The 18,097-nt window shown below is 44.2% G+C and overlaps 1 protein-coding gene and 2 pseudogenes across 1 annotated transcript in view; 1 reads left to right on the top strand and 2 right to left on the bottom strand.

The window, feature by feature from the left end:
- CLSTN2 (calsyntenin 2) overlaps positions 1 to 18,097 on the bottom strand; it is a 429,960-nt gene that overhangs the window by 16,624 nt on the left and 395,239 nt on the right. Inside the window, exons 10-12 of the mRNA XM_066620198.1 lie at positions 11,487 to 11,653; positions 3,992 to 4,140; positions 3,058 to 3,284 (exon numbers count right to left, since the gene is read on the bottom strand). Coding sequence (XP_066476295.1) covers positions 3,058 to 3,284; positions 3,992 to 4,140; positions 11,487 to 11,653 — 543 coding nt within the window. The remainder of the gene's footprint in view (positions 1 to 3,057; positions 3,285 to 3,991; positions 4,141 to 11,486; positions 11,654 to 18,097) is intronic.
- On the bottom strand, positions 5,824 to 5,940 carry LOC136646643 (5S ribosomal RNA; annotated as a pseudogene).
- On the top strand, positions 11,284 to 11,403 carry LOC136646615 (5S ribosomal RNA; annotated as a pseudogene).

Below are 18,097 nucleotides of genomic sequence, written 5' to 3'. Positions count from 1 at the left end.
AGGAATTCTGAACCAGAACAACACCTTGCTTCATGCGTGTACAGTCTCTCACTTATTTTAAGACCCACACAGAATTAGGCATGATCCAGCACCATGTGTGTACAGAACTGGGTAACCATTAATGGCATTCCAAATATTTTGCATTCTCCTGGGTTTTAAAATCAGAGATGTAAACTCACTCTTCTTCAGTATGAAGGATAACAACTATCATGGCACAGAAGAAAGGCTTCGCAAATTTTATATTTAATTCTCTGGTCGACTTAGCGTCAAGTGGCTAGAAAATTGACTTTAACTGTCTCTCTCATGGGAGACATTATGTAAGATGGGAATCTCTATTGCAGAAGTTTCTTTCTACAAAGGCTGATTTTTTTTATGGACCCACAGGAGATGAGTGAAAATCCCTTCACTTTGGCAATTCTCCATGCTGTGGTTGTAACATTTAAAAACTCCTTACCATGTGTAACTTCCACTTGCATACAACATGTGCAAGTTCATGCTGAATGTCCCTGACAGCAATGGGACAAGTGTACAGGTGCTGAATGTCACTGGAGTGCTGTGTATGGGAAGCACTTTGTGATGTTTCATTCAGCTACATACAGCACCACCACGGGGAAGTGCTTGTTGGCACCATGTGAAAATGGGAATGTTTAAATTGGCCCAAAGGGTCCCAGACTAAAGGATAGTCCAGGAGATTAAAAAATGTGGCCAAAATATGTCATAACCTGCTCTAACTGTTCACCTTTTCCCTGACAGGCCTCCTTGATCAATGTTTAGACTGAGGAATGAATCACTTTAGCACTAATCTCACATTTTAAATGGAAATAGGCCTCAGACACTGTTAACTGAGAGAAAACAAATTACGCAGAAAAGGAAAACTAACTGAAACACAGTACTGATAAAGTATCATTATTCAATGTTGTATGTCAAAAACGAATGTAAATTTTCTACACGCAGTACAAGCAATTTGTTTTATCCACTTTTTAGTTGTAGTGAATACTACAGCAAGCTCACAGCTGTGTAGTTGCATGCTCGGTTTGTAAGATCCAGTGAAGAGGATCAGCTAGTTTTGGAACTATCATAGCACTTTTAATCTGAATATCATATTCAGAATTCTTTTTGGGCACTGGAAGGAATACAGTTTAAGACTAATAATAATAATTATTAAAATGGAAAGATATTTCAAGAAAAGTCAGTCCCCTGTTGTTAATGACTTCAGCTTCCCTGAAGCATTGAAGACATGAGCTTAGAAGAAATGTGGAGCTGGTAATTATCCTTATATAAGCTGCGGAGTGGCTAAGGGGGTGCAGGCCGCATTGGGTGATGTGCACAGGGGGGGTGACACCACTACTGGCCAATTTTTTTTAAAATCCTGTTGTTTTTGAATAATAGCATCCTGTTATATATAATTTGATGCGTAATTTCATGCCGCATGCAATGAAACAAACCACATTGAAATATCAAACATTATAGTCAAAAAGACAGCGGGGGCAGAGCAATGGTGTACCACTGCATGGGAGGAAATCCATCATGGGGGTGACATGCAGGCCTCCCTTACAGGGTGATGCAAACCATAGTGATGCCACTGTATATAAGCCTAACCTGCTTCTCATGAAAGTATTGCATCAGTTAGCCCCATTGTAAGTCATGCCTTACAGGCCTCACATCAGAAGCCTAGTGCTTTGCTAGGTGAGGTCAAGACTTCCGCTGCCTCTAGCCAGTCTCACAACTCTCAATCCTACATGTTGCACTGAGAAGTAAAGAGGCCTTTTTATTGATCATTATGCAATATCCAACACGCTAACTTGCTACTAACAGTCTTGTGGTTAATTGCTGACAGATATTTGAATTCATTCAAAAAAGACTGGAAGGGGGAAGACCAAAGTAAAAGACAACATTCTAGACTAGAAATGACTGACAGCCCATTCCTATCCGGGGCCGGCCCAAAATGTGCAGCAGCGCTGGCTTCACTGCATGCTATGAGCTGGGCATAGACCAGGCAGCAACAAAGAGGTAAGCAAAAAAAGAGAAAAACTTTACTTACCTCCTCTGTTGCTGCCTTGTTCCCTAATGAGTCTATTCAGATATGCACACATTTTTGGATGGCGTAAATCCAAGTGGGTTCAAGGGGGTGTGTCAAACTTTGGCATAGGATATCAGCACTACCACTGTCATCAATATGAGCCACCAGCCTGTCCTTGACATGCCCTGGGTCAGTCCCAATCCTCCCCAGAACGCCCTATCTGCTAACTTATGTACTCCAGTGTACCAGGCTTAGAGGTTGTTGGCATGTGCCTGGGGCCACCAATGCAACTGGCTGGCAGTCCCAGCCTGCATGCCTTCGCACAGAGGCTGCTGTGCCAATGGAGTGCAAGGTCCAGATCAGAATAGGCTGTAAGGCATGGATGGCAATTTTAGGAGAGCAGATAAGAATAGCCTGGAAATGGGGAGAAGCAAAGTGGCTGGATTTCCTCTGAAGATAATCAACACATGTGGTGGAGGTTCCTGAAAAGCACACCAATAAGCCCACCCTTGCTGATGCACTCATGAAACCCACACAGTCCTTAAACACAGGGAGAGTTTTTGGTTGTGAATGCCACCCAGTAACATTTGTACAATTCTCTGCCAGCTAAGTAGTTTTTGGATCCCATGCATAATAATGCATACTTCCTCCTCCACAATCTGCAGTACAGAGTACTAATAGCAACTGGGGACGACGACGACTAAGAAGCCTACAGTATCCTGCAGTATTATTTTTTTTTTAATGTTGTGAATCTATAAAGAGTGGGGAATATTTGCCTGAAACATATATTACCCTTCAGTTACCTAAGCAGCTTTAACATTTCTTTTGGCATTACAGAAGCACCTTTCCTTGGATTACAGAAGCTTATCAAACTCCAGACATATCTGGGGCACTCTCAGCTTGGTCTGCTCTTCAGCATTAAATATTTGAGAATTATGCCTCTCAGCAAGATGTCATTCTTTACCCAATTTCCTGGAGTTTAGTAACTGCTGTCACAGAAATGATAGCTACTCTTAAAACAAACAGAAAGCACAAACCTCTGTCCACAGTTTCTTTAAAGTCAGGAGGATGTTCCATTTTGGTGACTGTGCTGACAATTCTGATATCCGGCAAAAGAGTTACACCTCTTTCATTTTCAAATTGTGCAGCTGGTCTTGCAAAATGATCCATTCCACTTATTGTAATCTTGGGCTCCTTGGCCTGAAACACCATTACATAGGCATCTATATCTGGGATACTAATGCAGATATCTTCACCAAAACATCTGAAAAATATATTATTCATTAACTTCATGGAAGAGGCTTTAGTATAGATTCTTCCTTTGCAAGAAGCACACAGGCTAAAGAGAAACAGTTCATCCAGTAGCTGCATTCTTTCTAGCGTATTTTTATATTTACCTTTTAATGTCTGCCCATTGACCAGCTATGGAACTGCTCAGGCCCTACATGAGCAGTAGGAGCACAATTACTCAAATTACTTAGCTGAGTAGCTGAGCATATCATTAGCAGCCAGGATCTTTAGTAGGGTCAATGCACACAGCCATTTAAACTCTTAAATGACATATAACAAACAGGGAATGGTTAAACCTGATTAGATAGCTTCCAATTGTTATGCATTTTACATTTGGTACTCAAATTGATACTTAATGGACTTGATATAGCTATCTTGTTAAATGTGCATCAAGAACCTAATCATCCATTTTATACTGAATGCATCAGGAGGCCATTTCACACACATCCAGAACTTTATCTGAAGTCAGCGGGCATGCAGGAATTCAGAAATAACTCTACAGTTGAAATTATTTCATTGTCAAAGAAAATGTAAACCTTAAGATATTGGCCAATTCATTAAAAGGCCACTTCTATTGATTGGAATTGCATGTCATTATTACATACCCAAACATGAAAGATTCTTGACCCAAGATTCACTCAAGTATTGCTGGTTTAATTAAGTTTAATGAATTTAACTTACTGGACTTTGGATGAGACTTTAAGACGGCGAATGCCTGAGGTAGGAAACTGTCTTGAGTTGATATAGGAGACCTTTTGGAGAGCTTGATTTATATTCTCCATGTCATCTCCTTCTATAACAAGTACCGACTGGGAAGGATTGAAGTGATACTGTGAGGTGAGCAAGAGAATATAAAAGTATTTAGGGAAATTATGTAGAATGACTCGTTATAATACTTAGAATAACAAATTTCTAAAGTGTTCAGAATATTCTAGTTCAAATAACTAAAGTTTCTTAGTGACTTGTTAAATCCCTAACAAAATAAAGTAAAACTATAATTTTATTAGCTAATGTTTGTTTTGTACATAAAAGCCTTTAAGGAGCAAGCACCCACTAGGCACTCATCTACCACACATTTTAGTAATTATTATGTAGCTATAATTAACTATAAAGTGAATTAATTGTCAATGGAACTACTGTGAAGCAAGATTATTTTTTGTACTGTTCATATGTATCCATTGTGCTTTTTGCCATAGTTGCTACTTAGTCCAGTTAAGTGCAAGGATCAGTTTATCCCCACACAAACAACGCAAATATCTCCTTGTTTGTTAATATCCTCTCTATATGATTACTGTTCTTCATTTTAAGGAGATAAATGCTTTTGTATTCCTACCAAGGCTGACAGCAGTAACAGGTTGCAATTTATGTTAAGAACAATAACGCAAAGTCAGTTTTGTCATATCATCTCTCGTATTGTTTGAACACACTTTCTACACCCTCCCTTTCAAAGAGCATGTCTGTTTGTGACACTGATTGTGATTCGTATCACCCAGATTCAAGTTTTTGTGGTACAGTATCAAATCAATCACCTGTTGCAAATCCCCATATCAGTATCTGGCATTCTAGGTATTTCCTGGTGTGCTGTAGTCTGGCAATATGTCACTTACAAAACTAACTGTGCATGATCAGGTATCCCTGCTAATTAGACAAAGAGACAACTTTTAAAGTGATATTCTCTTCTATTTAGCATGGACACAACAAATGTCCCTATTCATTCCCAGCATAGCATTTTCCCCTGTGGCTATTTGCTAGTGTCATTTTTGCACCTTTTTGTAGATTGTGAATCCTTTTGGAACAGGAAAAAAAAAATATTGATCTATGTAAACTGCTTTGTGAACTTTTTTGTTGGAAAGTTGTATGCCAATAATAATAATTCTTAGGAAGTCCTGCTTTGACTTTTGTATTCTTGTTGACCCATAATTATTTCTATACATTGTACACAAAATGATACAATCTATATATGAATTGGCAACCGGAACTCATAAGAGGTAAGCACCAAAATTACAAAGCTTCCCATTCAACTCTAATCTACAAAACTGTGTGAAGTGTTTTGATGTTCCTTATCTCTGCAGTATGGACATTTCAGTGCTTCAATTTGCCACAGTTGACAGGAGGCAGCCTAATGGGGCTCCTGCAGGACCTGCACAACTGATTTCCGGGGATTAGCAGCACAAGGTACTCCTGGAAGGAATTAAGAAAGTATTTAAGTGTCCAGCTGGTAGCACAGAAAGCTGTGATCTGAAAGTCTCCAAAGCCGGTTTGATTTTTATTTAAACGATTTGTACCTTCATATATTCTAAAACTTTGTAGTAAGGTAGGAGCAGGAAAGAAAACATCTTTTACTCTTGCAACTGTAAATTAAAATAGAAAACACTTTGTGGTTCAAAGCAATTGCAATGTTCATTTAAGGTTGTTGGACTGACTGTACTATTGACAGTACTATAATTCTTAATTACTTTTTCTATAAACAAAATTTTGGTTGGCAACCTTCAGTCTCGAAAGACTATGGTATAAGCCTACAGCACCTGGTATTCCCAGGTGGTCTCCCATCCAAGTACTAACCAGGCCTGACCCTGCTTAGCTTCCAAGATCAGACGAGATCAGGCATGTGCAGGGTAACAGACGTTTTGGGTATGCGTGTACACTATGTACATTTCTATGTACAGGTACACTCTGTATACAGTTGCTTTTGAAAGCCAGGCACCATCTGTCTTTATTAATGTACTGTTCGACTCTTAAGGCCAACTGTGGTTCTTTCATCAGGGCCCGTCACTGTCAGGCCAACTAGGAAACGCTGCATGAGACCTCTCTCTGACAGCTTCTTTCATTTTTGCCTCCTGCTGTCACACCACCTCTCAAAAAAGCTGAAAAGGAAAAAAAATGAAAGAAAGAACTTGCACCGTAAGAGCTTGTAGATCTGACAGAGAAAATGTTTTGAAGCTGAAAAAATTAAACTCTTGCATTCATTTTCCCCACCCATGGCTGGTTCACAGTGACAGCTTCTTGTCCACCCTGGATCAGCTGTTGGAAGCGAAACTGAAGACAAAAATTTCTGGCATTCTGCAGGCAGGCTTCAAAGAATTATCAGCTTCAAACAGGAAAACAGTAGCATCCGAACTGTTTCTATTGATCTTGACAGAGGCAAGAGCTGGCAAACAACATATTTACTTATGCATATTTTCTCACAGCTGGCATTTTCTACAAAGCAGTTTTCATTCATGTTGAATAAATAGCTGCTGTAATTTTTCTTTATGTATGGACTTGGGCAGTTATTCACTGGAAAATCATTTAGGGAGGAAGAGGTGGCTGGGGAGGTAGCTGGGGAGGAGGTAGCAGTTGTGGTGCATGTCAGCACCAACGACGTGGGCAAGTGTAGCCAGGAGGTCCCGGAGGCCAAATTTAGGCTTTTAGGTAGGAAGCTGAAAGCCAGGACCTCAAAGGTAGCATTCTCCAAAGTGCTACTTGTTCCATGCGCAGGGCCATCTAGGCAGGCGGAGATCAGGGGTCTCAATGTGTGGGTGAGACAGTGGTGTAGGGAGGAGGGGTTTAGATTCATTAGGCACTGGGGAACATTTTGGGACAAGCAGGGCCTGTACAAGAGGCTTCACTGTACAAGAGGCTTCACTTGAACCATAATGGAATCAGACTGCTGGCGCATAACATTAAAAAGGTGGCAGAGCAGCTTTTAAACTGATCCCTGGGGGAAGGCTGACAGGAGCTGAGGGGCATCCGGTTCGGGACTCCTCATCCCTATGGGACAAGAATGGGGAGGTTAGAGAACAACAAGGCAAAGACAGAGTAGGAGAAGAAATTGGGAAAGGTAGGGTGATGGGATGTGATAGATGGTTTGGTACAGTGAGAGGATGCGGGGACAAAGGAGCGAATAAGAAGCCCATCCTGGGGCATTCCATGTACAAATGCTTTTATGTGAATGCCCAAAGTCTCCGAGCAAAGATGGGAGAACTGGAATGTCTGGTGACAAGGGAAAACATTGACATAGTGGGCATAACGGAAACCTGGTGGAATGCGGAGAATCAGTGGGATACCGCAATCCCGGGCTATAAACTCTACAGGAGGGACAGGGAGGGGCGTGTTAGAGGTGGGGTGGCAGTTTATGTTAAGGAAGGGATAGAATCCAGCAAAGTAGAGAATGAAGGTTGTTCCGACTCCACTGTAGAATCTCTGTGGGTTAAATTACCAGGCCTGTGGAGCGATGTAATACTGGGGGCGTACTATTGTCCTCTAGATCAGAAATCGAAAGGGGACCTTGAAATGAGGAAACAGATCAGAGAGGTGACAAGGAGGGACAGGGTTGTAATCATGGGGGACTTCAATTATCCTCACATAGACTGGGTCAATTTGTGTTCTGGTCACGAAAAGGAGACCGGATTCCTTGACATGCTAAACGACTGTGCCTTAGAGCAGCTAGTCATGGAGCCTACCAGAGGACAGGTGACTCTGGATTTAATATTGTGTGGTACTCAGGACCTGGTTAGAGATATCAATGTTATGCAGCCATTGGGGAACAGTGATCATGCTGCGGTCCGTTTCGATGTGCACGTTGGGGGAAGAATACCGGGCAAATCTCTCACAAAAACCCTTGACTTCTGATGGGCGGAATTCCCTCAAATGAGGAGGCTGGTTAAAAGGAGGTTGAAATGGAAGGTAAAAAGAGTCCAATCTCTCCAGAGTGCATGGAGGCTGCTTAAAACAACAATAACAGAGGCCCAGCAGAGTGTATATCACAAAGAAAGAAGGGTTCAACTAAATCCAGGAGGTTGCCCGCATGGCTAACCAGCCAAGTTAGAGAGGCTGTAAAGGGCAAGGAAGCTTCCTTCCGTAAATGGAAGTCTTGCCCTAATGAGGAGAATAAAAAGGAACATAAACTGTGGCAAAAGAAATGTAAGAAGGTGATATGGGAGGCCAAGAGAGACTATGAGGAACGCATGGCCAGCAACATTAAGGGGAATAATAAAAGTTTCTTCAAATATGTTAGAAGCAGGAAACCTGCCAGAGAAGCAGTTGGCCCACTGGATGGTGAGGGAGGGAAAGGGGAGATAAAAGGAGACTTAGAGATGGCAGAAATATTAAATGAGTTCTTTGCATCTGTATTCATGGCAGAAGACCTCGAGCAGATACCGCTGCCCGAACGGCCCCTCCTGACCGAGGAATTAAGTCAGATAGAGGTGAAAAGAGAAGATGTTTCAGAACTCATTGATAAATTAAAGATCAATAAGTCACCGGGCCCTGATGGCATCTACCCAGGAGTTATTAAGGAATTGAAGAATGAAGTTGCAGATCTCTTGACTAAGATATGCAACTTGTCCCTCAAAACAGCCACGGTGCCAGATGATTGGAGGATAGCAAATGTCATGCCTATCTTTAAAAAGGGAAAGAGGGAGGACCCAGGAAATTATAGGCCGGTCAGCCTAACATCTATACTGGGTAAGATGGTGGAACGCCTCATCAAAGATAGAATCTCAAAACACATAGATGAACAGGCCTTGCTGAGGGAGAATCAGCATGGCTTCTGCAAGGTTAAGTCTTGCCTCACAAACCTTATAGAATTCTTTGAAAAGGTCAACAGGCATGTGGATGCGGGAGAACCCGTCGACATTATATATCTGGACTTTCAGAAGGCGTTCAACACGGTCCCTCACCAAAGGCTAATAAAAAAACTCCACAGTCAGGGAATTAGAGAACAGGTCCTCTCATGGATTGAGAACTGGTTGGAGGCCAGGAAACAGAGAGTGGGTGTCAATGGGCAATTTTCACAATGGAGAGAAGTGAAAAGCGGTATGCCCCAAGGATCTGTCCTGGGACCGGTGCTTTTCAACCTCTTTATAAATGACCTGGGGACAGGGTTGAGCAGTGAGGTGGCTAAGTTTGCAGACGACACCAAACTTTTCCAAGTGGTGAAGAACAGAAGTGATTGTGAGGAGCTCCAGAAGGATGTCTCCAGACTGGCAGAATGGGCAGCAAAATACCAGATGCACTTCAATGTCAGTAAGTGTAAGGTCATGCACATTGGGGCAAAAAAATCAAAACTTTACATATAGGCTGATGGGTTCTGAGCTGTATGTGACAGATCAGGAGAGAGATCTTGGGGTGGTAGTGGATAGGTCGATGAAAGTGCCGACCCAATGTGCAGCGGCAGTGAAGAAGGCCAATTCTATGCTTGGGATCATTAGAAAAGGTATTGAGAACAAAACAGCTAATATTATAATGCCGTTGTACAAATTGATGGTAAGGCCACACCTGGAGTATTGTGTCCAGTTCTGGTCACTGCATCTCAAAAAAGACATAGTGGAAATGGAAAAGGTGCAAAAGAGAGTGACTAAGATGATTACGGGGCTGGGGCACCTTCCTTATGAGGAAAGGCTACAGTGTTTGGGACTCTTCAGCCTAGAAAAGAGGCGCCTGAGGGGGGACATGATTGAGATATACAAAATTATGCAGGGGATGGACAGAGTGGATAGAGCGATGCTCTTTACACTCTCACATAACACCAGAACCAGGGGACATCCACTAAAATTGAGTGTTGGGAGAGTTAGGACAGACAAAAGAAAATATTTCTTTACTCAGCATGTGGTTGGTCTGTGGAACTCCTTGCCACAGGATGTGGTGATGGTGTCTGGCCTGGACGCCTTTAAAAGGGGATTGGACAAGTTTCTGGAGGAAAAATCCATTACGGGGTACAAGCCATGATGTGTATGCGCAACCTCCTGATTTTAGAAATGGGCTATGTCAGAACGCCAGATGCAAGAGAGGGCACCAGGATGAGGTCTCTTGTTATCTGGTGTACTCCCTGGGGCATTTGGTGGGCCACTGTGAGATACAGGAAGCTGGACTAGATGGGCCTATGGCTGTGGGGCTCCAGTGGGGCTGTTCTTATGTTCTTAGTGTTTGAACAATTATAATGTAAAGATATCTACTGATAATACTGTAACCCTGTTGAATACCAAAAGTTAATCCATTTATCAACAAATAATTCTTATATTTTATAACCAACATAGCTAGCTGCCATGTTAGTTCCATAGTATCTTTTTATATCTGATACAATTTTTCCTTAGGTCTTATTTAAGCTCATGAATGACAAATGAACATTCTAACGAAGTGAAATGGAAATAATCACTAAGCAATGCCAATGAGGAAAGGCAGCTAGCGTGCCCGTATGGGCACGCTAGCGCTGATTGCCAGGCTAAACCCCCCTATCAGCTGGCAGCAGGGCTTTGCTGCCAGCTGATTGGCTGGCTGGCCTTGGGGGGCGGGACAACTGAGCCAGATCTAGCGCAATGCCAATGAGGAATGAATAATCAACCCTGCATAGCATTTTGTTAGAATATGTTTCAGAGTCTACAATCACAACTTTAATCTTAACTGTTGAGATTCAGGTATTAACCCATTTTTGCCTGGCCCACAGGTGTATACATTTGGTCCTTGTTGCGTATATGCAACATTGGGCAGAAATGGCTTAAGTACAACATTGTAACATACACTGTAGGTATAACCTTTATTGGCATAAATGTAACATACACTGTAGTTTTCTATTCATACCACACAGTTGTGCAGTGATTTTCTTTACACGTTTACCTGTCTGCTTTGTATAAACGAACAAGAGCATTGTTTTTCTTATGGTAGTCATTACTAACTTAAATGCACACACTATACCTGTAATTATCTGTGCTGCATCTTCCCAAGAGCAACTTTCAACAGGGATGACCAACATAAGTCACTGACATCATAACCTGCAAATGCTGAATGGCTATGAAACACACACCTGATTTCTGGTTGGTTTACACCTGATTTCTGGTTGGTTTACAGTAGAAATAAAAGAAACATTTGCTGTGTAATAGCTCCTCTTCTGTTCTAGTTCCTTTTTTGCATGATTGTATTACAATTTATTGCCAATTAGGTTGCTTCTTGGCAGTATGTTGGTACTCTGCTCTGAGTTGTTTGCTTCATAAATCCACTCTAACAGCAACTGTTACCCTGCAGATGCCTGATCTCGTCTGATCTCAGAAGCTAAGCAGGGTCAGGCCTGGTTAGTACTTGGATGGGAGACCACCTGGGAATACTAGGTGCTGTAGGCTTATACCATAGTCTTTCGAGACTGAAGGTTGCCAACCAAATCCACTCTAAACATCATAAAAGACAATGTCGGTTCATCCCTCACCTTTATTCCCTGGCCAAGACTCTCCAGGGAGTTAATATCCAGACCTTCCTTGCAAGCCTGCAAACAGGAAATCACTTTCTGACTCTCAATTTTGCCGGGTCGTATAGTGAGGCTAGCAAGGCTGCCATGGAAATACTGAGCAAATCTGGGTTTGGTGACTTCACCTCCTATTAAGAAAAAAGCATATATCACAGGTAATGATTCATAGATACAGATTTATTCATGACTAATAGCACTTCCAATGCTGTCTTAAATGTTGCATAAACAGTTCGCGTTCTAGCTGCTATTTTTTATCATGAAAAGAATTCCTATTAGACTGTTGCTTACGCATTTATGCATTGATACGCAGGCATTCACTATTGCACTTATAGTACCATTTATATTATTACAAATTCCTTTTTTTTTTAAGAGGCATATGTCAGCCATAAAATGCTCTTTTGTCTACAAAAACCTGAACAATGTGATGGAATAGTAAACTCCTTTAAGAAGCAATACAAAATTAGTTAATATAAATTAAAAATTGTCTTTCTACTGAATTTGCTAGTTTCTACATAAACTGTCATTATACCTCTCTCTAGTGACTGCTTGAGAAATAAATAGAAATACTAGATTATTAGATGTAAGACTAAAAAAACAATACTAGTGAGCAAAATAACAGTCAACTTAGGCTGCAATCCTATGCAGACGTACCTAGGAGTAAGCCCCATTAAACTTTTCAACTTATTTCCGTGCAGACGTGCCTAGGATTGCACTACTGAAGGCATGCTGAAAAGCAAATACAGTGATGCCTTGCAAGACGAAATTAATTCATTCCGCGAGTCGTTTCGTATTGCAAAAATTTTGTCTTGCGAAGCACGATTTAAAACAAACAAAAAAAAATGCAAAAAAATTCATCTTGCGAAGCACGGCCATAGAAAAATTCATCTTGCGAGTCACCAAAAAAATCACAAAACGCTTTCATCTTGCGAGTTTTTCGTTGCGCGAGGCATTCGTCTTGCGAGGCATCACTGTACTTAATTTTTTCTTGGAAGGACAAGACACAAAGTTAAATGAGCCTTCCTAGGAATGACAACAAAAAAAGCACCCTGCTTTTTCTCAAGACTTTATGAAAGAAAGGAGCAAGATCAGGGTCTCATTGGTGGGTCTCAAGTGGTGGTGAACCTAAGGAAAGAAGCTTTCCTTAAAATAATTAATTGTTCTTCATGTTCTTCCCCACAGGCACTAATGTTTAGAGACGCCAGAGAACAATTCCAAACGTGAGCGTGGAATAAGAACTTTGGGGTCTTGGAAAATGAGAGGATAAATTTTAAAGCCCTGCAAATTGTTTCATATAAAAATCTAAGTTGGGACTTCATACTCCTGCCCCCTCCCAACATTCTCTCTAATAAGAATACATTCTCACATCAGCGCCCCCCCCCAAAGTATTCTACTGGCTATTACTTACTTATCTAGCAGTTGCCAGAAATGATGACACACAAGAAGATGGACTTTTCCCTGTCACACTGTAGTAGCTGTTGGGAGAACCAAAAGTTCCATGGGCCACTGTGCATTTTCCCCTGACATGCTGGTCAGGTACACCATGGTCATGGAAAGGATAAGCAAAAAAGCCCTCCCTGTTCTCTTCCCCATGTATCACTTCTGCTGCTTCCACTGTGAACAAGCAAGCAAAATGTAGTGGGGACGGACTGGTGCGGGGACTGACATCTGGAGCAATTTTTAGAGCCTTAAATTGCCTTGGAAAAAAATCCAACTGTTTTTCTAGTTTGGAAATGCAGGACTCAATTTCTAAATTAATCTGAAGTTACATTACTTTTGCTGAAATTGACCACTGAACATACTACTCTGTGTGCAGTGATACAATCATCTGAATTAATTACTATCAGAAATATTTACAAGAAATGAAAGATCTGGTTTTGCATTTGCTACATTTCCATGATGGTTCCAATGTTCCAATGTTGTTAACAGTGCGTTACTATTGCCTTTGTAGGAGACACTAATGGTAAATTCCAAGGAGGAGGAGAAGTATGAATACTTTGGCAACAATGCCTACAACTGACAACCAATATCTGCGTAATTAAGATAGCATCTGTTTACACTAACAAAAAAGAAAAAACAAATGCACAAACATTTATGACCAGATGTGTCTTAAACTGGCATATATTGGTTGCTAGTTATAGGGCACAATCCTAACCCCTTATGTCAGTGCTTTCCAGTAGTGGCATAGCGGTAGCAATGGGACATGTGCTGCATCCTGCAGTTGGGTGTCACTCAAGGAGGCCTCTTCAAAGTAAGGGCTGTTAGCGTGCCTCCCTGGCACACTGGCAGTGATTGCCAGGCTTTCCTCCCTATCAGCCGGCAGCAGGGGTTTGCTGCCAGCTGATTGGCTGGCTGGTTGAAGGGGGTGGGATGGGAGAGCAGTCTAGGCAGGTGTGCGCAAGGGGCTGCTCAGTCCGCTCCTGACAAGCGATGTGATCGGTTGCTTTGCCAGGAGCGGGAGGGAGGTTGCCCTTGGGGCGCGGCTTGAGCAGCATGAGACGTGCTTCCAAGTCCTGTCTCTGCCTTCAGCCCTGCATGTGGGCTGGGAGCTGCCCCATGGAGTTAAAGTGGGCGGTGGGCACCTCTCGCAGCCAAGGCTGCAGGCTCGGGGGTGCTGCACACGCTGCTGGAGCAGCGGCGGGAGCCTCTTTTCAGCCGCTTCAGGTGGCAGGGTGGCCGGTAGCGAGCAGGCGAGACTGCGGCGGCTATTTTGGTGCCACGTGGCACCACGTGGCATGAGAGCCTGGCACCATTTTCTGCCTCACGCTCTGCTTCCCCTTTATTCCAGATCTGTGGCTAGGGCCCAGCGGGCAGGCTGTCTCCCTGATTGGGTGGTTGCAAAGGGGGGCTTTTGGAGCGTGCTAATTACAGACCCCCCCCGGTGCCTATCAGCCGCAGCTGTACCTCCCCACGCTGTTGTTTTGGAGGGACCAACTTCACCCCCCCCCCGTGCCTTATCAATTTGGTGATTGCCCTCCCACACTGTTTTCTTCTGGGGAATTATGGGCATCTTCAGTGAGAGTATCTCTGGGGGCAGGATAGGCGCCTCACACCCCTCCCCTGCCATCCTCAGGTGCTCTGCTCAGGGGACCCAAGCGTCGGTGACAGCAGACCAGTCGTCAGGCTATCACGCCCCTCTCCTGAGGCTGCTGTATCCTACTGGTTAAAACAAAAACATAGGGGTGGTGGGCCCCTGTCTCATACACTATCCTGGAGGGTGGAAACATGGGTAAAAAGACGCAGAAGTCAGGCGGTAAGGCTGCCAAAAGGCCTACCCCAGTGCGGCCACCCCATCCCCCCTTCTTCCTCAGATGAGGAGGACCAGATGGCGGACTTTTGTGCCTTTATGGCCCGTTATGAAGCCAGGCAAAAAGGAAAAGCACTCAGGAAAGCAGGTCAGGGTGATGGGGGCTCGAGTTCCAGTCTGGCCCCTGGACCACGCAGGTCCGTCATAAAAAATAAAGGTTCATTGATGGGTGCCTCTGTCCCCCCTAAGCAGGTTGCTGCCTCAGCTGGTGTGCTGGTCACTTCCGAGGATGGTGACCCACAGGATGACAGCTCTCCTGAAGTTGAGGCAGTCAGCCCACTTAAGAAACCACGACCGTGGGCCTGTAGAGGCAGCAGGGGGCAAGGTGAGCCAGTGTTTGACTTTGACCAGAACCTTGAACCAGTTTGGGATGAGCAGGAGGGCCAAATCTGGCCTCCTGGCCGGGCTGTCTCAGACCAACCCTGGTCCCCATGGGGGCCCCCTACTTTCTGGCATGGTCCTAGCTATCCACAGTACCCTTGGGCATTAGGCTAGGTATATCCATAGACCAAGGATAGACCCAAGGCAGGGAGAGCCCCTCCGCCTTATTGGCAGTACCCAGCTGTGTGTGAGCCCGATTCTGAACAGTAGGATGTGGATTGGGGGGTTGATTCTCTGGGCCTGGTATAGGAAAGGCCTAAGATTTCGTATGGCACTAGAGCCATCCCTCTGGGTCTTCACCTCGCCTTAGCAGTCAAGGAGAAGATATGGTGAGGTGACTTTATAGACATGTTTAGCCTTTTACACATTGAGCCAGAATCTACCCCCAAAGTGGGTGACCCCGTGCGAGATGTTGAGACCGTTAGGCAAAGAAAAATTGGACTAATTGGCTCAATGGCTTCTTCATATATTCCGGGGTCACTGTCCAGATGTACCCTAAGAAGGCAGGGAAACTCTTTAAATACCTGGACATTATTCATCACGCTTTCTGTGACCATGCTGGGGCAGCTTGGATGGCCTATGACCATCGTTTCCGTATCAGGGCTTCACCTGACCCAGCTCTCGATTGGACTGTACCCCAGTGGGAACTCTGGCTGCAGTTGGTTCTTCCTACCAGGGCCACGCTTGGTGATAGGGCAGACAGTGGGCATTTAATTGTGCATAACAGAATTGAGCAGCATAAAGCACCAGGCAGTGCGCAGTGGGTTCAAAACCATCGCGCATGCTTTGAATTCAACGCCACTGGGAAATGTAATAGGCCCTATTCCCATGGCTGCGGCATGTGTGGAGCTAAGCACCCAGTCGCAAAATGCCCCAGGCTCAGTGGTCCCTGGTTGGGTTTGCGACCCTTCACCCAGGGTGGGAGAAAGTCCAGCGACGGACCCCTGTCATGTGTTAATAAGGGGCCCAACGCCGATTAAGATTTCGTCCTTAGGCTACTGGCTGCAATTTTATAATGATCAGCCTGCAGCTCAATTGTTGTTGGATGGTTTTAAGTTTGGACTGAGGATTCCTGCACCTCTGCCGGCCAGCCACACGTTTGCTCATAACCTCCAGTCAGTTAGAGGCATGGAGGATGTGGTGACGTGTAAAATAGCCAAGGAGTTGGAGACAGGCAGAGTAGTTGGACCATTTGCTGTGCCTCCTTTAAGTAACGTGCAGGTGTCACCTTTGGGACTGGTACCCAAAAAAGCCCCAGGTCAATTCAGGCTGATTCACCACCTGTCTTTTCCAGAAGGTGCTTCTGTAAACGACAGGATACCCGCCCACCTGTGTTCAGTCAGATACACTTCCTTAGATGAGCCTGTTAACTGCCTCAGGAGGTGTGGCCCTGGGGCTCTGATGGCCAAGACAGATACTGAATCTGCATTCAGACTTCTGCCCATGCACCCTCAGGATTTTTGCCAGTTGGGTTTTCATTTTGAAGGGGGTTATTACATGGACCGGGCGCTACCAATGGGATGTTCAATTTCCTGTTCGGCTTTTGAGGCATTTAGTTCATTTTTAGAATGGACTGTACGCTTTAGGACAGGGCTACAATCCACTGCCCACTAGCTCGATGATTTCCTTTTTATGGGGCCTCCATTGACTGGTGACTGTGCTCAGCTTCTGGGTGATTTTACAGCGCTGTGTGGGCAACTGGGGGTCCCTTTGGCACATGACAAGACAGAGGGCCCGGTCAATAAGCTCACCTTTTTAGGTATCGAGTTAGACTCGGTGGCACAGACCAGTCGCCTGCCCAGGAATAAATTGGACAAATTGACTGGGATGTTAACTAGTGCCCTGGGGTCCCGTAAGTTAACGTTAAAAGAATTGCAAAGGCTGGTTGGGTACCTTAATTTCGCCTGTAAGGTCATCGCCCTGGTAGGGCTTTTGTCAGGCGATGATGCGATGCTAAGGTTGGGCTTAGTCTCCCGTCCCACAGACTTCAGGTGTCATCGGGTATGAGGGAAGATTTGAAACTCTGGCTGGAATTGTTGAAGGACTTCAATGGGATCTCATTTTGGAGATCTTCGCTGTTAATTAAAGCTGAATGCCAGGTTCACTCGGATGCTGCGGAAGGTATGGGATTTGGAGTGTTCTTTAGAGGGCATTGGTGTGCAGCTCCTTGGCCACAGGTTTGGGTTCAGGAAGGGATCACCAGGGATTTGACCTTTTTAGAACTCTTTAACATGCAGACCTCCAAATCCCCCGGGTTATGAATTTGGTTAGAGTCTTTGTTAAGCAGTGCCTTGCTATCAACACTGTTTTCTCAACCAGATATGTCCCTGGGATTGAAAATAGCATAGCTGATGCTCTCTCTCGATTCCAGGAGGAGCGTTTTCGGCAGCTAGCTCCCAAGGCCAGTCAGGATTCCAAGCCCATGCCCCAATGGCTGTGGGAACCTTGGTACGATGAGGCCCAGGAAGCCATCTGGGCATCGTTGGCTTCATCTACCCGAGCCAGCTACATGAGTAAGATCTGTGAGTTTTGTGATTTCTGTAGGTTGACTTCGGTTCCAGAAAAGGGACCATTCATACTCTTATGCAGTTCCTTTTAGGACTACGTGATAGGGGAATATCCTGCAAGTCTATGTTCATCTATCTTGCTGCCATTTCTTTTCAGTCAAGGGCCTGGGGAATTCAGGACTTCACCAGAGTTCAGGGTGCAGAAAATGGTGGCAGGGCTAAAAAGGAGACCTACTTTTTGCATGAGCTGAGTATGGAGCCCCTGATCCAGTGGGGCTGTTCTTATGAGTTTTGTGCCATGTGTTCCTCAGCCTTTGAGTCTGTTTAGAACAGTGACTCTTGTAATGTTTTATGGGGCTTTTCGCCCAGGTGAGGTGTTG

Source organism: Tiliqua scincoides, chromosome 3 (assembly GCF_035046505.1).
Source record: "Tiliqua scincoides isolate rTilSci1 chromosome 3, rTilSci1.hap2, whole genome shotgun sequence".
Taxonomy (NCBI): Eukaryota; Metazoa; Chordata; class Lepidosauria; order Squamata; family Scincidae; genus Tiliqua; species Tiliqua scincoides.
This window is presented reverse-complemented; position numbering and strand designations above follow the sequence as displayed.